This window comes from Bos indicus x Bos taurus, chromosome 11 (assembly GCF_003369695.1).
Source record: "Bos indicus x Bos taurus breed Angus x Brahman F1 hybrid chromosome 11, Bos_hybrid_MaternalHap_v2.0, whole genome shotgun sequence".
Lineage (NCBI taxonomy): Eukaryota > Metazoa > Chordata > Mammalia > Artiodactyla > Bovidae > Bos > Bos indicus x Bos taurus.
In genome coordinates, this window is record NC_040086.1 from 21,491,327 (window position 1) to 21,517,772 (window position 26,446).

At 35.4% G+C, this 26,446-nt stretch overlaps 1 protein-coding gene and 1 non-coding gene across 4 annotated transcripts in view; both read right to left on the bottom strand.

The window, feature by feature from the left end:
• Positions 1 to 26,446, bottom strand: part of MAP4K3 (mitogen-activated protein kinase kinase kinase kinase 3) — a 183,245-nt gene that overhangs the window by 1,685 nt on the left and 155,114 nt on the right. For all 3 annotated transcript variants that reach the window (XM_027555077.1, XM_027555078.1, XM_027555079.1), the window contains 12 exons: positions 23,671 to 23,712; positions 21,101 to 21,185; positions 19,597 to 19,676; positions 18,418 to 18,478; positions 18,214 to 18,331; positions 16,557 to 16,615; positions 15,421 to 15,524; positions 10,079 to 10,250; positions 6,650 to 6,718; positions 6,477 to 6,569; positions 3,145 to 3,215; positions 575 to 630 (listed from right to left, as the gene is read on the bottom strand). In XM_027555077.1, the coding sequence (XP_027410878.1) occupies positions 575 to 630; positions 3,145 to 3,215; positions 6,477 to 6,569; positions 6,650 to 6,718; positions 10,079 to 10,250; positions 15,421 to 15,524; positions 16,557 to 16,615; positions 18,214 to 18,331; positions 18,418 to 18,478; positions 19,597 to 19,676; positions 21,101 to 21,185; positions 23,671 to 23,712 (1,010 nt within the window). The remainder of the gene's footprint in view (positions 1 to 574; positions 631 to 3,144; positions 3,216 to 6,476; positions 6,570 to 6,649; positions 6,719 to 10,078; positions 10,251 to 15,420; positions 15,525 to 16,556; positions 16,616 to 18,213; positions 18,332 to 18,417; positions 18,479 to 19,596; positions 19,677 to 21,100; positions 21,186 to 23,670; positions 23,713 to 26,446) is intronic.
• On the bottom strand, positions 13,836 to 13,943 carry LOC113902015. The gene has a single exon (XR_003513661.1). It is a non-coding gene; the product is annotated as a U6 spliceosomal RNA (small nuclear RNA).

The window sequence follows — 26,446 nt, forward strand, 5'->3', positions numbered from 1 at the left end:
CAGAAATCATTTGCAAATCACTATGATTAAAGAGGCAGTTCTAGCTCTGGGAAGTAATTTTGCTGCCCACCACTCTCTTCTAAGCCAGTGTTGTTCTAAGAGCCAGAGGGGGTAAAACCTGTAACTAGGAATAAGTAGGGGGAACTTAATTCTTATTATGAATTCTAAAAACAATATGTAGTTCAAGAGTCTTATTATGAATTCTAAAAACAATATGTAGTTCAAGAGTCAGAAAATAAATCAAAATAGAACCCCAGATCCTATTTGGTCCTATAACTAAAAACTTCTCTGTTTGCTAGCATATGGTATTTCCTCTCTTGTGTTGTAAATCATATTTGAGGTATTATGTTTAATGCAAAACTAGTACTGACAACATCTATGTATTCCTGTTACTTGGAAGATCAGGCTCATTGTCAAAGGCTTCATGACTTTCTGTGAATACTTACAGCATGAAAAATATAATCTTGAATATATTACTGCAGAAATTCCAATTCTCTTGAAAAATAAACTAGTTTTATGCTGGATTTATAAAATATGTTTAGAACTATGTATTTAATACAACCACTTTTCCTACCTGTCAGATCCAAGTAGTCTGAAAATTCTTGTGCTATCTGAAATTTCTTGTGTTACCTGTTCAATGAAAATACCAATTTAACTTCTGAAATGAAAGATACAGAATTTTATATGGGCATTTAATTTATAACTCTATAGAAAAGAAATATAATTCCCAAGATGGAAACGGAACCCCTGTATGACCATTAACTTTCTCAAGTCAGCACACAGGTATGTCCATTTGTTAGTCTAGGAAAAATATGGATTATTTTGAATCAATCATAAAACATGAAAGTAGTAAAAGGAATATAGGCTCCCAGGGAAAAATTTAAAAGCAAAGCACCTAGTCCACTTTATTTATCAGAAACCTCTTATCAGCTACCCTAATGCTGACAGCAAGGCTCTCGCAGCAATAAGGCCGTCGCATCTGGTCCTTCCACTTAAAAGGCTGCAGTGTAGTGCGATGGGCCAAACTCATGATCCCAGTTTCAGTCCTAGTTCTCCCACCTACTAGTAGTGACAACTGCAAAAGGTATGTAACTTGTTGGAAGTGGTTTATCTTCTGCCAAAAGGGATAGACAGTATCTACCTTTCAGTGGTATCTTGCATATTCCTGTAAGTTATAGTGGGTTTAATGCCTAGTTAAGGAAATGCTCAGTAGATAATAATTCTCTTTCCCATTTCTTTACTAGTCTCCTGAAATAATATTTTCTGATGGCATACATCTTTAAAGAAGTCCGCAGTGTGACCAAGTACCAATTGGGGAGTTAAGAATAAGTCTACAGAAGAAAGATAAACCCACTGTTTATTGCTTATTAAATGCAAAACATTCCCAATTATTATGGCAGTAGCCTGCCCCCAGAATCTGGTAGGCTGAAAAAAACAATTTGATTTTGAAAATAAAATTATTCTGGAAACAGCAGTGATTCTTGACTTCTTTTGTAACTCAGCATGCCTAAAGGATCTAACATGCTCACTTCAATAGTAGCAGTTCATCATCACTGATTGTCAATGTATTTTGGGATTTGCCTACTTAAAGGACAGACCATTTTTGGAGGGGTTGTATTTAGTAAGGGGTATCTAAGCAGTCTGAAAAAGTGCCTCAGGATATTTTGGGACGAACTAATTTTTTTTAAACCATTCTCTTCTATCCAGCCTACGATGCTTTTCTTTCTCTGTCTGGTGTTTATAGCTGTTGACGATTCTTATCTCTAGGTTCCATTCCCTCAGGTGATTAAAAAAAAAATCTTCCTGAGAGGTGAGCCCTCTTGTGGGAGTAACTCTTGGAAACATACTGGCAGCCACCTTTCTTGAATACATACTATAGGCTAGGCATTATGCCAAGCACATTACTTATTTCCTTTCTTTTAGCAACCCTATGAGGTAAGTACTATAGTGTTATCCTTAATTCACAGATGAAGAAATACAGGCAAAGAGAAGTTAAGTGAAGCGCCAAGGTCACACAGTTACTGAAGAGGAAAACTGAGACTGAACCCCAGGATCTTCTCTGAAACCCACACTCATGATCATTCTACCAGTACCATTTACTGGTCAGGAGAAATGTTCTCAGCTTAACGCGTAACAGTTTAAAACACAAATAAGCTATTTTCTTACTCAAGGCACCTAATGTTTTCCTTTCCCTCCAATGCTCAAGTAGAAGTCTTACTACTGAAACTGGCATGGGGTTACTGAAAGAACTCAGGATGATTTTACTTGCCTATAATATTTTAAGGGACAAGTACCAAGTCTTGCTCATGTTATAACACCAGCACTTTCTGGCATAAATGATGAACTGAATTGAATACGTTGTATGCTGCTGCTGCTAAGTCACGTCAGTCGTGTCTGACTCTTTGCAACCCCAAAGACGGCAGCCCACCAGGCTCCCCCGTCCCTGGGACTCTCCAGGCAAGAACGCTGGAGTGGGTTGCCATTTCCTTCTCCAATGCATGAAAGTGAAAAGTGAAAGTGAAGACGCTCAGTCGTGTCTGACTCTTAGCGACCCCATGGACTGAAGCCTGCCAGGCTCCTCCAGCCATGGGATTTTCCAGGCAAGAGTACTGGAGTGGATTGCCATTGCCTTCTCCAGAATACGTCATATGACTTGGAGTTAAATTAAGGAAGGAAGGATAATGAGATAAGGGTACCAGAAATAGGAGGCAAGTTGACTTCCAGGGAAACCCTTTACTTGGAGCCTACACTGGTCATTTTTCTGATATACAAAGTAGGAAAGGTGCTTCAGGGACAGAGCGAACCCGCATCTGCACTCTTGCTCCAGGTGATGGTCTGGGAAAGTTGAAAGAATATCAGAGCTGGCTCACTTTTAGCAGTATTTAGCAAGCTCCTGTTCTGAATATAAGGGTGCTTATCTGGAAGCACATAAAATAACGCACTGAACTTGTTTGACTTAATGGACAGAGAGAGGGGGCTATAAAGTATGCGCTCTTCAATTTATCACTGAATTGAATACAGAAAATGTTAACATTTCATTGCACCAATCAGGAATTTTCCAAAGTTAAAAAAAACTCTGTGATGTAGAATTTGCCAGTGCTTCAGGACTATTTAATGATTGTAATTTTTAAAAAGATCACTTACCTCGTTAGACCTAAAACTTCTACCTTGCATTCCATGTTTCCAGAAAGCTAGCACACTGTCTTGTAGGCAAACTAACAGGAAGAACAGCTGAGTTACTGTTAACAGTACAAAGTCCAACCAATAAGCGTCACTTCACCCCTCTTTCTACCTTGAATAACAATATTTCAATGAATAACTATTAGTCAGTCCAGATTTATAATGGCATCTTTACCACACCACGTACTACACATTATAAACTAAACAGCATAAATACATTATTGAACTGACTCAGATTTTGGTAAGAAAAAGAAAATTCACTGAAAATATTTTTTTGCTTTAGGAAGTTTCATTTTGTGAAAATATTTGAAACATATACAAAAACAGGAGAATGACATAAAAACACATATCTACCATTCAACACTTAAATACTAACATTTCCCCATATTTGTTCTTTGTTTTAAATAAAAATGAATACTGCCAGCATCCCTATATGCTCCTCCTCTAGTTCCATTCCAACCCTTCCTTCCTCCCTCCCCGAGATAACCACCTTACAGATCTGGTATCTGTTGTTCTCATGCTTATTTTTACTATTAGAACACAGTGAGTTCACATGATCAGTGAACTTTATATTGTATGTTTCCAACTTTCATATATTTAGTGTGAGGAACCAAATGATGTTTCTAATTCTTTTTGTTATTACAAACAATGCTGCAATAAACATTCTTGTGCATGTGTGCGTACTAAGCCATTTCAGTTGTGTCCGACTCTGCCAGGATCCTCTGTCCATGGGATTCTCCAGGCAAGAACACTGGAGTGGGTTGCCATGCCCTCCGCCTGGGGGTCTTTCCAACCCAGAGATGGAAGCCATGTCTCTTATGCTTCCTGCACTGGCTGGCAGGTTCTTTACCACTAGCACCATCTGGGAAGCCCTAAACGTTCTTGTACCTCTCCCTACATACGTGGGCAAAATTGTCTCTGGAGTGGATACCTAGAAATAGAATTACTGGGATATGTGCCTTCTAAAAATTCTAGTTTTGCTTTCTGTACTTAAATATTTAATATATATTTTGGTGTATATTCAGTGAATATTCTTAATTTGTTTCCTGCAGATAACGAACTGTACTGGCATCATTTGTTGAACTGAACATCATTTCCCCACTGACATATGATATAAATATCCAATTACATGTAGGTCTACTTCTGAGCCTTCTGTTCCATTCTTCCATTTATCCCTGTGTTGATCCCACACTGTCTTAATCACTATGGCTTCACAGTAAGTTTCAATATCAAGCAGGGCAAGTGTTCATCAAAATTTACTTTACTATTCTTGGCCTTTGGCTTATCCTTATGAATTTTAAGATCAGCTTATCAAGCAGCACAAGAATACCTTACTGGGTTTTTTTTTTTTTTTTTTTTTACTGCAAATGCATTGCATGTGTGGATTAATTTGTGAACTAACATCTTTCCCATATTAAGTCTTCCTATACATCAACACAGTGTAGCTCATTTGTTCAAATCTTCTTTTATGCTTTTAAAAGATAACTTCAAATTTCCTAGATAATGATCTTACACATGTTTGACTACATTTATTCCTAGGCATCTTACTGGCATGTCAGAAAGCTCTCCATCTATGTTATTCATATCTAGCAATTTTGAATTTTCTTATTGGTTCTAATAGTTTAGAGTTGTATATTCTCGTAGATAATCATACCATCAGCAAAAAAAGATATTTTGCTTATTTCTTTCTAATCCTCACAGTTCCCTTTTCATAGTCTAATGAGACTATGTTGTAACATGATGATAGCAAACCTCCTTATCTCATTATCTAGTTTAATGGGAATCAGTTTAACCATTAAATGATATTTTTAATAAGCTGTACTAGATGAAGGACATTTCCTTCTACTGATAATTTCTAAAAAGTTGTCTTTTTAAAAAGCCAAGAATGACTTAGATTTTACTGAATGCTTTTTGTGCATCTACTGAAGAGTTATGTAAATTTTGGCTTTTAATGTGCTATACATAAATAAATTTTCTGCTGCTGAACTACCTTTGCTTTTCTGAGATAAAGTCTACTGTTTGATGATATGGAATTCTATTTGCTAGTATTTTATATAAATTTTCCAAAATCTGTTTTCATGAGATTGGGAAACTTTGTTTTCTGTGTAATTTAATTGATTTCACTATCAACAGTGCTAAATGAGTTTGAGCAAGCTCCGGGAGTTGGTGATGGACAGGGAAGCTTGGTGTGCTGTAGTCCTTGGGGTCACAAAGAGTTGGACATGACTGAGTGACTGAACTGAAGTGAGTGTTACTGATTTATTCTGCATTCCTTTCTTGTCTACAGTCTGAAGCAGTTGGTATATAGGACAGGGACTATTCCTTCTTTTAATAGTGGATAAAAATCCCCTATAAAGCCACCAGGCCTTATGTGGGGAGTCTTAATTAGTAGGTGCTTCAAACAACACGCCTGGCTCTGGGTCCCCATCTTCGGCGGGACACCGCTGGTTTTCTTTACCACTCATGAGGGCGTATCACTTTGAGTTTATGTTTTTTTGCCTTTTTTTTTTGACCTGGCCATGTGTTTTTAAGTATGGATTCCATTTGAACATTTTGAGCAGATGTCCCTCAAAACTGACTTATTATCATCAGTGTCTGCTTGTTGGAGAGAGGCATTCTAATTGGGAGAAAGATTAAAAATAGGACCAAGAATAAGACAAATGAACTATCTGCCCTTGGGCCTTACCTTCTGCTAATGCACATACATGCAAGGATCTTTACTGATAAAGAACACCAGAAAAACCAGTGTACAGCTAAATTAACTGCCATTCATATTCATCAGCATTCTCTCTATTATGGTCATTTTACCTTATTTTTCCTGAATGCAATCATTTTAGAATACTGATTCTGTAAGAAATCTTTTTCCAGAAAAAATTCTTATCAAGCATAATGTAAAAATCGCAAGAAGGAAATTCCATATACTTAAGGATCTGTGATCAGTAGACACAACAGCAAAAATAATAGATTATACTAAATTGTAAAGCACTTATTGGGAAACCCTACAGGAGTCTCAAGAAAATGGAAATTCATAACTAGGTTATGAATAACAATAGTTACTTATTTTGAAAATGCCCAACCTGTAGGGAAGATGACATTATTTACTGATTATATCAAAGTTGTTAAACTATTTTAGGGAATATGTAAAAGCAAAGACTGATACCTCATATTCATTATATCCTATATTAAAAAAAATGAGTCCTTAGTAATATATTTTTATAATTTCAAATAACTATTGGACAAATTATTCTAAGCAGCTGATAATGCAATCAAACAAGAAACATAAAACTCTGACTTACCTATTGATTCAATCTGGAAATCAAAAGTGAGTTCGGATGATAATTTTCTGCTAGATTTTAATCTTCCTTGGAGATTTACTATTTTTATACAACCTATAACGGAAAAAAGTCACTTAGAAACTAAGATAAAAGAAATCTTATTAAGATAAAGATATTCATAAACAAAAACTTACAGTCCAAGCATACAAGAATGGTATCTCTCTCCAGCTGCGTTACATGAGTAACACTTGTCTGTGGGGTATCTACAACACAAACAAACTTGATAAAACTTACAGGAAACAGTAATATTTAAAGCAGAGACATTAAAAAAAGAATTCTGAATATAACTGAATTTGAAATATATATTTTTGGTCATACACATGCAGCGGTTGACTCAGATGGGTTTGGGTTCAAACTCTGATACAAGAGCTAACCTGAGTGAGTGCTTAATGGAGGGTTAGCTATTGTCATTACTGCCGGTAATGCACTATCCTATTCATACGTGAGATTCATATGTGAGATCTATATTATGGCAATGATTAATTTCGGATTTTAAGCTCAGAAGGCCAAGGGCTATGCTTTGTAAATCATTATATGTGGTGCCTAGCACATGCAATAAATATTTACTGAATGAATGAATCAGAAAGTTAATCACTTTGAATACAAATGAGTTAAAAAAATACTGACATATTTTGAGAAGTATGAAGCACCATAAAAATGCAGAGGCATTATTTTTATAATAATGATTTATCTAAGTTCTAACAAACCTAAAATATTTAAATGATTTAGCTTTCCAGGAAGAGAGATGTAATATATCCTAGACTTTGTATGAATATCAAAGCTAAAACTGTTGAGCTATTGGCCTTGTTTCTGGAGAGTGGTTCTGAAGTCTAGTCTACCAGTCTAGTTTTTTACTTCCCATAGTATTTAGAATCCTAATAAATCCAAGGGCAGCTGTAGTTCAGACTTTCACACATATTCTGTGACTAGCCAGGGTTAAGAAGGATATGGAATAGGCCTCCTATAAATCAGGCCAACCAGATCTTTGTAACTCTTACACATTTGGTGAAAATTAGTCAAGAAGCCAGTCTAGCATTACTAGATAGAAAGCCAGGAAAATGAGATTTACAAATGGCTTATAATAATTAGTTTCCAAACACTGAAGTCATCTGGAGGTCTACTGATGTCCAGCTGCCACCTCCAGATATTATTTAAATGGGGGTGTGTGTGTGTGACTTGATGTATCAAGAGTGTTAAAATCTTCTCAAGTGGATTCTACTATGCAGCAGAGTTTAGGAAACCACAGCTTATAATTTCAGCTCATACAAAACCTTAAACATACTTTCACCCTCTTACTCAACCTCATCATCTCAAAATCAGAAATGAATTATATCTGTTGTATTTAACTTCTAATAAAGGGATTTTATTATGCTAAGATAAGCGATCAAAAGTTCCTGGGATGGAAGGTACAAAACTCTTGTGTCAGGAAATGAGAGGCTCTTCATTAAACAATTAGTAGAAAAGGATTTAAAATTAAAATGGTTGGGAGAAATAAGACAACTAAAATTCACTAAATAAAATATTAGTCAACCAACAATAGAAGGGAAGAAATTAGAAAGCAGGAGTTAACCCCATGTCTGAAAGGGTAGACACTGTCTAAAAAGGGAGAATTTAACAAGAGAATTTGAGGAAGCCAAAGAGAAGCCCCATATTGTTGCCAAGGGCTGGCCATGCTTTCTTTCAATAGAAAGCTCTCCAAGTTCCCTGGGCTTCAGCAGCCATGAGACTGTCTTTAGATTTCTGTTGAATGTGTCTAAATGTGTGATCATTTTTTTTTCCCAATGCCAAAACCTCAGTCTCTTAATTTTTTTTCCTTTAGTGAACACTCTTTCAGGCTTCCAACAAATTCCTGTCTAATCAATATTTGTTGGCAAGTTGGATCTTTAACACTTCTCTAAGTTGTCAAAGACTGAGCAAAGGGCCTTCGCAAGACCTTTAAAAATTACCTTCAAAAATGGCCATGCCTATTTTATAGCAAAACATTGTACAATGTCCTTTTTTAGGCAAAAACACAAAAGGAGCTTCATAACAAACACAGTGTTTTAAAAACAAAGATAAAAAGACCTTTAAGGTCATTTTTTTTTAAGTGTAACAGTTTAATCAGATTAATTTACCACAAAACCCAAGTTTTGCCAATGTGTATGGATTGGAACAATGCAACTGAGGGTTTCAAACTAATCAAATTTCTGTTAAGAACTCATTAATTGGAGATATTATTTCCTAAGGTACAAGCTATGAAGGAAGAATGTGCTCAACTGGGAAATGGAGATCAAAATTTAGGAAATATGTTAAAGAATTATTTTCAAGCACCCTCAAACACTTTGGAGGTGCTTTACTATTTACTTAATATTTTGTATTCTAATTACAAATGATTAAAAATATTTATTAAAGTTACCAGGTAGTACCTGTGTATCAATTACAAAAATATACTGGAAAATATACTTAATGCAGCTTTTCCTTTAAATCAGGTTTTCTATTAGCCTCTTGATGAAGGTGAAAAAGCAGAGTAAAAAAGCTGGCTTAAAACTCAACATTCAAAAAACTAAGATCATGGCATATGGTCTTATCACTTTATGGCAAATAGATGGGGAAAATGTGCAAATAGTGTCAGATTTCATTTTCTTGGGCTCCAAAATCAATGTGGACCGTGACTGTAGCCACGAACTTAAAAGATGCTTGCTCCTTGGAAGAATAGCTGTGGAAAACCTAGACAGTGTCTTAAAAAGCAGAGACATTATTTTGCTGACAAAGGTCCATGTAGTCAAAGCTATGGTTTTTCCAGCGGTCATATATAAAATGTGAGAGCTGGACCATAAAGAAGGCTGAGCGCTGAATAATTGATGCTTTTGAACTGAGGTGCTGGAGGAGAATCTTGAGAGTCCCTTGGACAGCAAGGAGATCAAACCAGCCCATCCTAAAGGAAATCAACCCTGAATACTCATTGGAAGGACTGATGCTGAAGCTCCAACACTTTGGCCACCTGATGCGAAGAGTCGACTCATTAGAATAGACCCTTATGCTGGGAAAAACTGAGGGCAAGAGAAGAAGGGGCGACACAGGATGAGATGGTTGGATGGCGTCACTGACTCAATGGACATGAGTTTGAGGAAACTCAGGGAGGTAAGTGATGGACAGAGAAGGCTGGTGTGCTGCAGTTCACGGGGTTGCAAACAGTCGGATACGACTTGCACTACCAACAAGGTTTGCGTATATATATATGTGGTTCTCCACGTGTGGTCCCTGTAGTAACATCATCAACATCCTGGGAACTTACACATTGAAAATCTCAGGCCTCACCCAGATCTACTGAATGAAAAACTTGGGGGTTGGACCCAGCCAAGTGATTCTGACACACACTCAAGTCTGGGAGACACCAGAATGTTTTAAATGTGTCAAACAAATTAGCTATTTCAAAGCAAGTCATCTTCTCTTTTTCCAGTTCAGTAAGTTACTCAAGACTGGATTTTTATGCACTGTACTTGCCTGATGAAAGATATAGTAAATTTATTACTTACAAAACCAGTCTATGCACTGGCCTTAATAATGAAATAAAAACCACAAACCTGATTCTGTAAACCACGAAGAGGTAGAATTTGGATTGACTGTTTCAAATCGAACCACCTGGTTGAAGTCTCTCCCTTTACTGACACCAACACAGACTAAAGGGTACTCCTGCTCAGGAACCACCAGCATCTCAAACATTCTAAGTGGGCATGGTATAGGAAAATCTATGTGCTGGAAAAAAACAAAATATATTACAAAAGGAAAACAAAAGCCAAACAATTTCACGGGAATGCCATTAGGAATGCTTGGTTTTATGAAAATACATAACAGAGTACTCTCTACTATAAAGACTGCTTCTTCTCACAGAAACTCAGGGTATGCAGAAAAAATCCAAATTATGAAGCATCTTATAAAGATTTTAGGTTCAGCACTGTAATTTTTAAGTTAAATACTACACATTTTAGCATCAGAATTGGAAACAGATCCAGCAACTGCATGGCTGGTCTGAGAGTCCCCCCACCTCCACCCTTTGAGGTAGTCTCTTGTTTGCTAATTGGACACTGCACTTCAGTAATACTCCTCTGCCTTCTTATCCAACTGAGCAAACATGGGTGAGAAAACTGAAATGCTAATTAGCAAGCGACATTCCTTTTAGAAGTGTGGACAGGGGAAAAAAAAAAAAAACCACAAAAGAAATTAGCCCTGTATTTCAAGTGATTCTATTCAATAAATTAACTTAATTACAATGCAACTGATTTTCATTATACATAAGCTTAAAATTATTTTTATTTTACTACAAAGAGATTAAATTCACATTCTGAAACTCTGGAAAAATAGAAAACATTCACTTCGTTAGTAATCGGGGGAAAAAAATCAAGGTAACTATACACACCCACCAGAAGAACGAGAATAATAAGGGTTACTCAGAGAAAAGTAGACAAATGCTCATAACACTGATGGTGGCAGAACAAACTGGTATGACCACAGTGGTTAACTAAATCATTTATTAATGCCAAAGATATGCATCTCTTAGAACCCTGAAATAACACTCCTAGTTAAACAACCTACAGAACATGACTGTACACGCACACAGGAGACATGTGCAAAAGTATACGCGTTCCATTGTTAAGAGTAACAAACAAACTGCAAGTAACCCAAATGCCTAAAACAGGTAAAACGATGACAGTTTCACACAATCAGAAATTAGAGTGCAATCAAAAGGAACCAACTATGGCTACATCCAACAAGTACACAAACACAATGTTGCACAAAAGAAGTCAGGCCCAAATGAATATGATTCCACTTCCATACTGCTGAAACATTAGGTAAAATGCTAATGTTTACGGCTATGTGCTATGGTAAAAATGGAAAATATGGGAGCTGCTTTGTAGGGGGGATGGTGCCATGAGGAGCTCTGGGGTGCTGGCAATGTTCTTCCTTACAATAAAAAGCTTTTTAAAAAATATATTAGTCTTACACATATTTTGTTAGGGCTACTTATAATTTATTTTTGTTGCTCCTATAAATGGGCTGTTTTCATTATATTTCCCAATGGCTACTGTTAGTATCTTTAAAAGCTATTGAAATTGATATTTTTTAATTCTGTAGTTTACTTATAAATTCTAAAGAAAATAAATTATAGAGAAAATAAACAGGTGAAATGGGGCTACCACAAGCAATTGCCTTAAAGTGTCAGAAGATGCAGTGTGATCCTCAGACTGGAAGGTGAAACTCTGCCCACACCTGTTGTTCCCACATTGCTCCTTCCCCGAAACTGCCTAAGTGCCTCCATCCCAGAGCTCTAGACATGCCTTCAACAAACATTCTATGCCCATGCTCGCTGGGAGCATCCCTATGACCCGGGGATGTGCTTTGGATAAAATCTGTCCTATTTTTAATAAAGCAAAACATTTAAAATAATTCTCTTTGAAATGTGGAAACAACAGTAGGACAGGAAGAAAACAATGCTTCTGTATTTTTTTCCTCAGTGAATTAGAAAACCAACAGATTGTGACTACTTCTACTTAGCTTCCAATAATAACTAAATAATATGTATAAGTCACTAGCAGAAGAGCGTTCCCATAAAATAGTTTTAAAACCAGTTGCTACTGATGATAGTCCTTGAGGGAAATAATTATCTCTTACTCATTTTTTTCTTTTAAAATTAATTTTTTATTGAAGGATAATTGCTTTACAGAATTTTGTTGTTTCCTGTCAAACCTCAACATGAATCAGCCATAGGTATAGATATATCCCCTCCCTTTTGAATCTTCCTCCCATCTCCCTCCCCATCCCACTCCTCAAGGTTGATACAGAGTCCCTGTTTGAGCTTTCTGAGCCATACAGCAAATTACCATTGGCTATCTATTTTACATATGGTAATGTAAGTTTCCATGTTACTCTTTCCATACATCTCACCCTCTCCTCCCCTCTCCCCATGTCCATAAGTCTATTCTGTATGTCTGTTTCTCCATTGCTGCCCTCTAAATAAGTTCTTCAGTACCATTCTTCTAGATTCTGTATATGTGTTAGAATATATTTCTCTTTCTCTTTCTGACTCACTTCATTCTGTATAATAGGTTCTAGGTTTATCCACCTCATCAGAACTGACTCAAATGTGTTCCTTTTTATGCCTGAGTAATATTCCAATGTGTAGATCAGTCCTGGGTGTTCTCTGGAAGGAATGATGCTAAAGCTGAAACTCCAGTACTTTGGCCACCTCATGCAAAGAGTTGATTCACTGGAAAAGACTCTGATGCTGGGAGGGATTGGGGGCAGGAGGAGAAGGGGACGACAGAGGATGAGATGGCTGGATGGCATCACTGACTCGATGGAAATGAGTTTGAGTGAACTCTGGGAGTTGGTGATGGACAGGGAGGCCTGGCGTGCTGCAATTCATGGGGTCGCAAAGAGTCAGACACGACTGAGTGACTGAACTGAACTGAACTGAACTGATATGTACCACAACTTCTTTATCCATTCATCTGTCCATGGACAGCTAGGTTGCTTCCATGTTCTAGCTATTGTAAATAGTGCTGCAATGAACAATGGTATACATGTGTCTTTTTCAACCCTGGTTTCCTCAGGGTATATGCGTGAAGTGGGATTGATGGGACACATGGTGGTTTTATTCCTAGTTTTTTAAGGAATCTCCATACCGTCTTCCATAGTGGCTGTATCAGTTTACATTTCCACCAACAGTGCAAGAGCGTTCCCTTTTCTCCACACCTTCTCTCTTACTCATTTTTATCTGTCTAATTAAATAGCACTGTACCTGATTTGTAATAAGTACATGAATATCTGCCTCAATTTATGACTTTTATTTATATTGAAAATAAAACAGTGTAGTGAAGCAAAAACTTAGAAAATGTCATGAAGAGTAAGAATACAGAAAACATAAGAATGTTTTTGAATACATCTGGTAAGACTTATAGTATAGAAACATCATAAATACTAATTGAGATAATATCAAATATAGAAACAAAATACACTCAAGAGAAATTTCAAAGCAGAGAGACAAAGAAAGGAGAATTGGGTTTAGATGAAAGACAGTAAAGTGCATGTTGCTCAGGGAGTTTAAGGAAAGTGGGAAGAGTGAGAAGTCTTAAAGGAGGCCTACAAGTAGAACTGTATGTAAGGCTAACATCCTAGAATCCTGGCAACAGGCCTCATCAGTCAGCACCAAGCTCCCTGGTACCCAGAAAAAAGAAAACATGCATGGGTAATTTTTAAGCTTCCCATGCCGTCAAAATATATATTCTCTCTTGCATGCTCTTTTTTGTATATTTATTTTTAATTGGAGGATAATTACATCACAAAAATATGGAATGCTTCATGACTTTGCATGTCATCCTTGTGCAGGGGCCATGCTAATCTCTGTATTGTTCCAATTTTAGTAATAGTATATGTGTTATCGAAGCAAGCACCTGTACATTCTTAATACAAAAAGTTCCTTTAATAGAGAGAATCTTTCACTATGTATTAAGATAAATAGTTTAACATATCGGGTAACACATGAAATTCATTCATACTAAGGTTTAATCAAACTATTAGTATCCGTGAACAACTGATGTAATGAACTATTTTTCATTTTGATAGAGGTTAGTAAAGAAAGGAATAGGAAGGACATACTGTAACAGACTAAGGATAAAGACAGGGAAGGGAAGGGCTGCAGAAAAATAATTATATACACTTTACCACTCCATCTAGGATATGCTGTGCTTTTGTCAAACAGATAAGAACAAAGAGAAATTTAGAACAAAACCAGGTGGACAGAAATGGGCTGGGTTCAGAAGTTCTGTTTTGCACAATTTATAAGGTTATTTTCCCTTTCAGCTTTTTGTTTAAAGAATTTTTGTTTCAGTGAATTTGTGGAAATATTACTTCAATGGGTGGTAAATTCTTGAAACTCTTTATTTCATTTCTTTAGTCCTAGTTAATTGTGAGGTTAATAAATACTGATGTGAAAATTAAAACTAGATTCCCTAGTCACTCATAAAATTTTAAATAACAGGAAGCCAATACTTTAAACATCTTAATTCTATATTACGTAATTTAGGAAGAATCCACTCCAACTATTTTGATCCCAATTTCTATGGAGATAGCAAATGCTCATGAAATACTAGTTAATCTATACAAAATAGCGAGGAAAACAGCATAAAAAATTCATCTGGTATTTCCTTGGAGTGACAGAGTCAGCACTTCATACATTTTCAGTTAGCTTTTCCTCTAAATTTAAATTTCAGTTGAGTAATATTAAATGTTTTAAAAAATATTCATTAGAGGGACCTCCCTGGCAGCCCAGTAGTTAAGACTCCACGCTTCCCCTGCAAGGGGCACAGGTTTGATCCCTGGCCAGGGAACTGAAATCCCCATGCCATGTGGCACAGCCAAAAAATGCTTTTTTTGTTAAGATTCTAGAGACACAAAGGCACAAAAATCGATCCATGGGAAGGCCTAGGTGAATTAATAGGATGGCAGATATTCCAAACAAATTATTTCCCCTTCATGATGGTTATTCCTTGACTTTTTAAGCCAAATGCCAATCTGTAGACTGTCCCTCTGCTACAGTGGAACAGGTCAACCAGAGAACATATTCAGACAAAATTTTACTGCTCTCTTAGTACCTCCTGTTCTTGATATCAGACTGTGTATGCGATCCAGTATTTCAGACTTCCACTGTCACATCCCTGAACTATCTATCTAGTCTCTTTTAAAACTTCTATCAGGCCAATGGAGTTTTTTAAAAATAATTAGGCAGATTTTCACCACTCTGCCATATAATCCAAAATCATTACATTGTCTTGAGAATTAATTGGAAAAAAAAAAAGTTTTCTTGAAAGAAGAGGAAAACTGATAAGCTTTTATATAAAAAATGATGTAGGCTGACATTCATGCTTACCTTAATTAACATAAATTTCTGCATTGGTTCAACCCATTCTAATAGAACAATGCTAGTTTGAAGTGCCCCACATAGGTATTTATGGCCTGTGTAAGGATTTCTCACTGTCAAGGCAAAAAAGTATATGTAAGTTTTCTTATAATGCAAAGTTTTTACAGTAATAGCTGCCTGCTCCAAAAATAAACAAACGAAAGGTGGAGGCCAGTTCAATTTGTTAATTTGATTGCAGAGTGAAAAAGAAATACTGTTTCAGATAGGAGTGCAAAACTCTCATCACTTCCAGGATTTTTATTTGTATGCTCAAAAACTGCTGGTTATTATGGGGCCAGGGGGTGGGAAGAAGAACTTTAGGTCTTACGGTAGCAGAAGAACTTTAGGTCTTATGGTATCAGAGAGATTAACTGAGACAGCAAGATCCTGAAGAAAGGTTTAAAGCAGATTTGGGGAAATGTTCCCACATGGATAGCTGTAGCACATTTAGGGTGATTTGGGGTGCTCTTGGTAGTACTTATCAGAGGCAGTACTGCCTTGGTCCTCACTAGATGGAGACATTAATCACGATGCAGGTTTACAAATAAAAAAGCTGAATTGCCTCAGAGGTTTTTAAGGGAGGAAAGAAAACAATTTTTTGCTTTTTCTAGATACGAATCAACCAGCTAATTGTTACAGGGGTTGAGGAGGACTTTAAGGCTTGCGGTATGTGAAAAGGAGACTCTGACTTGCACATCACAAGCATTAAGTTTCATGTATTAAAGGTATGAGAGTAAATAACAAGTATACTGAGTGAATAAATGCAGTCTCAAAAGCCATTACTAAGCAGAATGGTGAATGATTAGTAACAGGCCCCTTAGAGAACAGGGTATGGTAACGTGCTGTAATAACATCATTCTCCATTTATTTAGTCAATAAATTATTTGGGAAACAACTATGTGTGCAAAGTTCTACATTAGGTTTAGTTTACATGAAAATAGAATGGGCAATACATTTATTTTACTTAAGGGAGAAAAGTAAACTATTACTGGCAGGATATTCTGGAGTACTACGGTTTTATACTAGATTGAAAAATGGGCCTCACAGCATCCTCTTATCCACTCTGCAGAACAGGAGAGCTGTGTGAATTTGGATGGTTTACTTACCAACACAACACTTCTGACACCACTTGGTTTCAGGGATTTTTGCTGATACAGCAAATTTCCTAAATGGAAATGGAAATGAATATATAATACATGTAGGTGAAGTTAGTATATGAAAATACTACTGTTATAGAACAGTGGAGAAAAGATGAGTTGTTTAAAAACTGGTCCGGACATAATGGGTTATCTATTAAAAACAAGAATAAACTGGATACCTTTCTCAACCCCTCTCTAATCAATTCCAAATGGATAAAGAATTTAAATATGAAAAAACAAAACTATAAAATATATAGATTTTTGAAGAATATGACCACAGGATTACTTTTAAAAATGCAAAAATAGATTATACAGGAAAATAATAATAAACTTAGATTTTGTTTTTTCACTGATGTATCCATAGCACCTCAAACTATGAGTGGCATTCAATTCGTTGAATGTATTTAGTAAATTATTAACTTTAGTTTACCAAAAGACAGAGCTGAGAAAGTAAAAAGACGAGCCACAAATTGGGAAAAGAACAGGACTCTGTTCTGATAAAAACGGTATCCAAAAGTTAATACATTAAAGTTTATGTGCCTTCCACTGTTTGGGAGCTGTATATGACTTTAAAGCTTGGTGGTCAGTTTCCATGCCCACAGGAATTTAAGATTTATCAAGTTAGAAAGCAGAATGGAGTCATGCTCTAAGGAGGCAGAAAAACAACAGCAGAAAGTGGCAGCTGGGAGAAAAAATGGGGCATATAAACTATATACGAAGAAAGAAACTTCCTGATACCCTTAAGTCCAACTATAGATACTATAGTACAAACATAATAAATCAAGTTCATTACCACAACTAATTAATTCATCATGAAAAGACATAGTTAAACTCAGTGTAATCTATTTTAAGAAGACGGAAATGCTTGCAGTATATTTTAAAAGGATTTCCTTTGAAAAGTTAATTTTTAAAAAGCTTTTGTGCGCAAAGTGGCAAATCTTAGCTATACTGTAAACTCAGTAATTAACGACAAATTTTTAAAGTACTTAAAAGTTAAGGTTCTATATTAGTTGCTTTACAACTAATACTGTAAAGGAAGAATGGTTACATTACAGAAGTATTGTAAAGTACAATTTATACCAGACTCAGAAGACTTTTACTTAACAAATAAGGTCCAATATAATAATAACCAAAATAATAATAATGACTAAACAGAGGAGTAAACATAATTAAAAATCCCTGTAAGTAGAAAAACAAAACACCTAAATTTATAAGTATCTTCTTATAAAAATCTTCAATTAATAAGTCACTTAAATTTTCTAAGTTTAGAAACTACTTTGAAAAAAATTCAATTCATTCAAATTGACACAAGTAAGTCAAAAGCACTATATGTGATATAAAGTTACAAGCAAATTAGAGGAAAAAAAAATTAGTTTTAACATTGTAGAAAAACAGTTCAGAAAGAAAATGTTTGATATAAGTGGAAAAGTATAAAGTAGAAAATTTTAGAATATGATAGACACTTCTGAAAATATGTTACTTTTTACAGTTTTCTTCATTACATATGATTTCCACAAAGCCAAGCTGAGAGCTTTTTTCAATTTCTGTAGTATATCTATTTTTTTTAATAAATGCATTCACATATTATCTCTAAGGATGAAAACATAATTAAATGTACAATTACCTTGGCAGTATTCTGTCAGGAAGTTTGTGTGCTGGAATAGAAACGGGTAACTTTTGCATTTGTCTTGCATAATCAAAAAGCCCTGGTAAATTATGAGAATAAAGCTGAGAAGCTTTACCTGTAGAGAAAAATAAAGGTGTCACAAAAGCTGATAACATAAATAGGAACAACAACTGTAAGGTTTTTAAAAACTAAAAGACTTACCAGATATTGACAGTAAGCAATTGTTCATTACATACAACCATGTACACCTTCGGGGAAATAGCTGATAAAAAAAAGCACAAAGTTTACAGAGAATAATAGATAACGGCAGTGTAAATATTCACATATTAACCATGTAGCTGTCATATCATTAGGCCAGTTTTTAAAAAGAAATTTATTTTTAATAGAAAATCATTTTATAAGGTATTTAAAACAAGATGCTACATGTACATATTTATATGGAAGAAAAATAAATTAGTGTAATTTCATTATCTAAGTTCCTACATTATATGATTAGCTCTATTCTCCTTATGGTACAGACTATGTAATCTCAAACTAGATGAGGAAAAGGACATTTTCAGACAATGTCTATTCCTTTATTTTGGTTCTTGAGTTTTCAGTAATTAAAACTCTCCTGTGTACTTCCAAAAAATGGTCTTATCTGGGCATATGGACATGCCTGGCTTCTGGAGCAGAAGAGAGGAAAAAAGATCACGGTGTCGTAAAACATAAGAGTATGGAAACACTAGGTATGGAGGAAAAAAGGCTGAGAGAAAATGCTGAAAACCTATAAATCATAAAGGACATATATACAGAATTCATTACTGATCATCAGCATGGTACACAAAGCTCTGGGGTGTGGCACCTGCTTACTCACCCACCTTCATTTATTGTTATTATTCTATGCTCATTCTGTACTCTAGCTGAACTGACCATTCATAGTTCCCTACTCGTGTCATGCAGTTTGTTTCTCTTGTCTGTCTGTCAACCTTCTATTCACCATCATTTATGGTCCATCTTAAATGTCTCTCCTCTTCTCTCCACAGGTGGTGCTAGTGATAACCACCTCTGGGGGTTACACTTTATACTCACTCCTAGTGTGACATCTAACTGGAAGTACAATATGTTGCGGTTACTGGTTTATAGGTCTATTTTCTCTGTTAGATCATGAGCCACTTGAAAGTGAGCACTACTCCTGTGAATAATCACTGTGTGGATCACAACAAACTGTGGAAAATTTGAGTACGTCTCCAGCACTGAGTAAACAGGACATGCTCTAGGAAGGTTTTCTAAACAAGAGACAGCAGCAAATCACAGCACTGAAACTTATTCCTTATTTAATGTCTAGGTATAATAAATTAAGAATATTTTTTTTAAAGGGAGAAACACAGAGTAACATACCTGTTCCATTGATGTTTCATGAAGTTCGTTGAGATTCAAGGTATAAATCCCCTCTTCAGCACCAAATATCAAGTACTGATCTGAAATGACAAAATAATCCACTGATTTTGATGTATAAAATTCTTTTACAAAAGACTTATATAATCTAACATTTAGTGTGTGTGTATATATATACATATATGCATTAACATATGAAAAAAGAATTGCTATCGTCTATAAAGCAGTATTTCTTATTTTAATGCAAGTAAGTAGTTAGAAACTGTAGCTCAAAGAATTGATTTATATGCAGTTATCAGCCTCAAAGCACTGAAGAAAACTTTTAGGAAAACAGGTTCTGAAGAATGGCATGTTAGGACTCCTCATTCATTGGAGAGTGCTAAGGACTGATAAGAGAATCTGCAACTCCTTTTCTAAATTCCCTCTTGGAGAGGATCACGTGCAAATGACACATAGAATGTAATCCAGGAAAAGTTGATGAAAACTCAAAATATTTTTGCAGATGGTCTGTTATAAGCATAGCATCAAAAAACCAAGATCTGACTACTGCCTCTTTAAAAGGTTAACTAAACTTGGATACCTGCTAGGGTGTTCAGTATCTTCTAGAAGACGTTACAAGTCTGGTCATGGTCCTGTTCGATCACATTTTATGATCATATCAAAAAGTAGGTGAAGAACTTCTCCAGACTAAGCTGAAGCATCCTACAAACAACTTAGAGTGTCAAGAGCATTCCTCAACTGCCCAGTGTTTAGGGTTAGTACTGGGAAATTAAACTTTGTGCTCAGACAGGACTGAACGGGGTTCAAACTGCAGCTCTACTACCGACTGTCAAACAACGAGCCTCTCTGAGTGCTGTTTTCTTTACCTGTGAAATAAAAGTACCCACATCTTGGCTATTTAAAAGATTTAGCAAACCTGTGTGTGTGTGTAAGAGACATCAAGCATGTGCACATGTGTGTACATGTGTATCTATGTACATCTTTATACAGAGAGATGGCACAGAGTGTATGGTTTCAATATATTGATATGGTGCTGCTGCTGCTGAGTCGCTTCAGTCGTGTCCGACGCTGTGCGAGCCCATAGACAGCAGCCCACCAGGCTCCGCCGTCCCGGGGAGTCTCCAGGCAAGAACACTGGAGTGGGTTGCCATTTCCTTCTCCAATGCATGAAAGTGAAAAGTGAAAGTGAAGTCGCTCAGTTGTGTCTGACTCTTCGTGACCCCATGGACTGCAGCCCACCAGGCTTCTCCGTCCATGGAATTTTCCAGGCAAGAGTCCTGGAGTGGGGTGCCACTGCCTTCTCATGGTGACTATACAGTAAAATTTTAATATCCTGTGTCACCTCAAACACTGCTAATAACAAAAGAAACATATTTACCTTGAATGTTTTTTTAATTATAATAAATTTATTTTTCAGAAAGATATGCATAAAGTGATTAAAACTGAGTGCTGTTCTAGCCTCATGAAAACACCAAGCAATCAGAAAGATAAAAACAGATAGTACTACCTCTTGTGTCTGGATTTATCCATGATGTTGCACAGTGAATTTTCAAGGGACATCCATTAAAAACCTTTGAAAAACAGGCACCCATCTGGAAAAACAAAAAATAACTAAATGAATCTATAAAGTCCTACTCACTTGCCTTACAGTGATATCAAGGAGGTTCCAGGCACAAGGACTGTTAGATATGATTTTACTTAAAAGTCACTTTATTCTTCCTATCTTCTCAAATAAAGCAGTAATAGCAATTAATTCTGCACAATAATTTGCTTATAGAAGTATTACTTACATATCCCACATTAAGACTAATACAATATTCTCTGATAAGGAAAACCATAATCTCTCTACAAAGGTGAAAATTTTCTTACTTGGTTTCATGAGCCTAAAACTAGTATTAATCACTGAATATCATATTACAAAGTGGAAGAGGTACAGTTGATTTGAAACTCATATATGTACTTTAATCTCAAAACAGAGAGATGCACTTTACAAAAAAAAAAAAAAAATTGAGCGATCTGATTATTCTCCTTGGAGGAAGTCAACAAAAAGCTTTATTCTTTGATGCTAATATTTATTTATCAAGCTCATTTACAAACTTTTCAGATAATAAATATCTTATAATGAAATATAATATCACTCATTTGAATGTTTTTTGATCTTCAAAGAGTAAGATGTTAATTTTGAAATGACTGTTCTGGTTAGAATAAATAACTTGGAGGGGAAAAAGGATACAGAAGCATTTGATCAGAAGAACGGCACTGTGGTCATTTCTTTTTTCTTCTGGCCATGCCACAGAGCTTGTGAGATCTTAGTTTCCCAACCAGGGATCAAACCTAGGCCCACGGCGGTGAAAGCACCTTGTCCTACAATGGACCACCAGGGAATTCTACTGTGCATCATTTTACAGTAGAAATATTTTCTTCACAAACACAGAGACAATACAATGAGTGATTATTGTTGACTACAGTGGATTAAAATTATTAACACAAAATAATCAAAATATTTGATCTTAAAATTTCCCTTTTATGTATAGAAACCGAGCAACCAGTATTTTTAATATTTTAGTTCTCCAATAAGAACAACAGACTGGCAATACCAGTGCATGGCAGAAGGCCAATAAGACACGTCCCTATGGTGTAGGGCGGAAATTCTATCACTTAACTAATCCTGATGATTGTCCTTTAAGATAGGTACCTCAAATTCCTATGTTAAGGTACTGCGAAACTCCTAAAAATCTAAATGACAGAATGAGGTACAAAACAATCAAACCAGTCCCAACCTAAAGCTAACTTCTACAGTTGATCCACAGTTATTAGTTCTTCCCTGTCAACTGCATACCCGATAAAGGAGTTTCATCCTGTAGGCCAACAATAAATTTCACCCCCTTCGTACATATGTATCTCCTAGACTTGGAAACCCTTTACACTCAAAACTTCTTTTTGTAAGATGAGGTATAATTAGTCAGATTTTTATACTAATAGTAGAGTTGAAAAGTAAAAGGGCTAAAAAGTAGACTTGAGAGGTTACAAACTAGAAAAACTATGGACCCTTTCTAAACTAGTGTTATATGAAGTTTCAGGCTATAGACTGAGATCAGCAAAATGTAGTTCTATCCATATTTAACTAAAATTAAACTGAGTTAATATAATTTTAAGGGGTTCCCTGGTGGCTCAGTGATAAATAATCCACCTGCCAATGCAGGAGCCATGGGTTTGATCCCTGGGTTGGGAAAATCCCCTGGAGAAGGAAATGGTAACCCACTCCAGTCTTCTTGCCTGGAGAATTCCACGGACAGAGGAGCCTGGCGGGCTACAGTCCATGGGGTTGCAAAGAGTCTGACACAACTGAGCACAATATAATTTTAATCCTAAAAAAGACAGCATGGTATATATATATATAGATAGATAGATATAAAAAATGACAAGGACTATAATACAGACATCTAAGGTCTAGTTTTAGTTCTGGTTAGAGCTGGGTGGCGGTTTGTGATTTTGGTGACTAGTATCTTTGGGTCTCAGTTTTGAGTGAGTGAGTGATAGTCACTCAGTCATGTCCAACTCTGTGACCCCATGCTCCCACTGGGTCAGCTTCCAAAGGAGCTGAATGCTCCTTCCCCAGACTTGGGGACTGAAGAGAGAAAAGGAGTCAGGAGCCATGAGTTCTCCATGTTTTTAAGCAAACAGGATTCTGGACCCAAACTGGATCCAAAGGGTCTCAGTTTTACCCATGGACAAAATAAAGTTAGGGCCAGATGCTCCTTCAATGCTCCTTTTAGTTCTAAAATTCTGTTTTTGGTAACTCTGCGTTTTTCACATTCCTTCAAAAATATGTACAGAACATTAGTAATTTTCAAATAAAGAAGTTATAAAATATATAATATATCGTAATTCTTTTGAAAAGCTATACTTTTCAAATATAACCAATTAGTATTTATATTAGCAACTTCTAAGATTTTTTTCAATATAATGGGGGTTCTTTCAAAGAGGCAAAAAAATCCAACCAAAGGCACGTACTCAAGAAATTATATGTCACTGTATTGAGTTTGAAAACTTAGCCTATTTGATATTTATACTTACATGCACTTTAGGTGTTGGGGGTAGGCCATTACTAATAGGCTTCTAGAAAAAGAACAGATGCATGATTATACTTCTTTTTGTTTGGTATATCAACACTATTATTTCAAACTCATGTGTTGTCCCAATAAAATACATGAATACATTTCTTTGTCAAACAAAACATTATAGGTAATATTGAAGATCCCTATATCCTTTCACAGTCCACTTAGTCCTAGAACCTGCCCCCTCCACATGGTTTATTGTGTACCCTTCCAAATCTTTCTCTAGGCAATTATATTACATTAGAAAATACTCAGGTATTTGTATATCCTTCCAGACCTGTTTGCCATTGGCTTTAACTGCAGCACAGTATGAATATAACAAACTTTAGCTACTTCCTGTTGTTGGATGTGTAGATTATTTTCTATTTTTTACTACAACAGCAATGTGGAAATCATCATCCTCGCGTATCCTTTACTACACAATGTGTGAATGGTTTTTTTCAAGAATATGCTGTGAGAAGTGAAAACACTGGAACACGGGGTCTGTAGCTTTTGCACTTTAGTGGATACTCACTGCTAAACTGCCTTTCCAAGTGCCCATTTTGTATCACTCCCATCAGCAATGTATGAGTCTTGGTTCTTCACAGTCTCACAGACAATGTTATCAAACTGATAACAGTTTTTACAGGACTAAAAAAATTTTCCCCTTTGTTTCTCATTAACTTGCATGCCTCTGACAGCTAGGAAGGTTGAGAACCTTTTTAAAGAAATGTTTACTGGCTAATTGTATTTCCTCTTCTGTGAATTCTCCCCTCCCTGCCTTGCTTTTTTTTTTTTAAACTGAGTTATTTATTTTTTGGAGCTGTTTATATAAATTAGACTTAAATACTTTACTGCTATATATTACAAATGTTTTCTCCTAGTCTGTAGATTTTTAACCTCATTTACCAAGTGCTTTGTCCACTGAAGTTTTAAACTCTGATGGGCTCAAATGCATAAATCATTGGTCAGAGTATAATGATAATGTAAGGAGAGCAAAAACAATCACATCACTCATCTGTGACAACATCCTCAAGAGTTCCAGATATTTTGCCAAGGGGCTACATTCCTGGGGTGTATGATTTACCCCTGGAGAATAAATCATTTTCAATTTTATGATTTATCCCTGGAGAAAGAATCTCCTTGGGAGAGATTATAATTTAAACATAAGCTTCTGATAGTCTAGTTTCTTTTAATCTTAATAACAGCATTTTAAGGCATGACCTTATAAATTTTTCTCAGTTTAATATAAATCAGAATTATTTAAATGAGATAAAAATTTAAAGCTACTATTAACTGATTTCATATACATGAAACAAATGAAATATTCTATATAGTACTATTTATATGAGTAACTTTTAGACATTTCTAAAATTAAGACTATGAAATTTTACTTTGGAGATATGTTTATGAGGATGTACATACTGCCATCAATTTCTGATCATTTTTTTTCATTCTGCAAATAATTTATGTACATAATTATATAGATGTCCCTAAATTATCATATATCATCTATTTTAGCAAAACATTTTTAATTAGGGAGCTCTAAATGTTATAACTGTCGGATTTAATTTAAGTACTGACAGAAGTGGTTGTAAATAATTTCAAGAAGCTGCACAAACTGTAATCACATTGCAATATACCATGGATACTATTTATCCTATGATACAGTCATGACACACTTATTTTAGAATTACTGAGACTGTTAGTTTAACTACTAGTTCCTTATCCTAATAAGGTGATAGAAAAAGTGAATTTAAAATATATAAATTTTAAAAAGTACTCATTTCTCAAAGGTTATTATACTGTTACAGTCATTAAGCTGAATTTTTAAACTACTACATTAGAAGGATTGCTAAAATTTAAGCTGATGAAATGAAAATGGCACTTCTCAGTTGGAGAGACTACATAAACCCTATGATTTCTAAAAGACATTTCACTTTTGTTAAAAATGTCCTAAGTTTCACAAATTACAATGCATAACGCCAGTCAAATGCTTTAAATGAATCATAAAAATCGTATGTCACATTCTATAGTGAAATCTTATAAAATAACAGATACAGTACAAAAACCTCTAGCAATGTGTTTAGTGTACAAAGTTATTATAGCTATATGCACATAAACATATTAAATGGTCTATGAATTTCTAGAACAATAAAAAAACTAGTATACACAAAAAATTCCCCCAAAATACTGACTTACGATCTGTTGACATCTGCTGAATTGGGAATTTTAAGGATTTTTTTGTTGTTAAGCTCTATGATGATGGACATCATAGAATGTCTTCTGATGATTAAGTGTAAATTCTTTACAAATTCTTAATCTCCTTGATAAATTCTATTGATGTTCTGGTAGTTATGTCATAGTGTTTTATCTAATTTTTCTAATAGGAACAGTTGCTAAGGCTAATTTCATCTTTCCTGAAGTGGTATCTTATATCTACTAGAAATAACCTTAATTTTTCTTCCTTGTTCGCTATTTTCTTTGGTAAAAGTAGTAACATCACAAATTATGTGACAGAAATTTGTCCTAAGGTAGAAGGTATGGCTTTCCTTCCATAAGTTCTTGAGACGATAAAAGGAGTGTATAAGAATCATTTTCTTCAATGAGAATAATATTTCTCAACAATCACAAAAATATTAAGTGTTTACCCATATGTAGAAGCCCACATTTTATAATATGCAATATAACCAATTGGCCTAAATAATTTGAAGAGTAGAAAGCCTTCATTCATGTTTACCACTGCAAAGTCATTT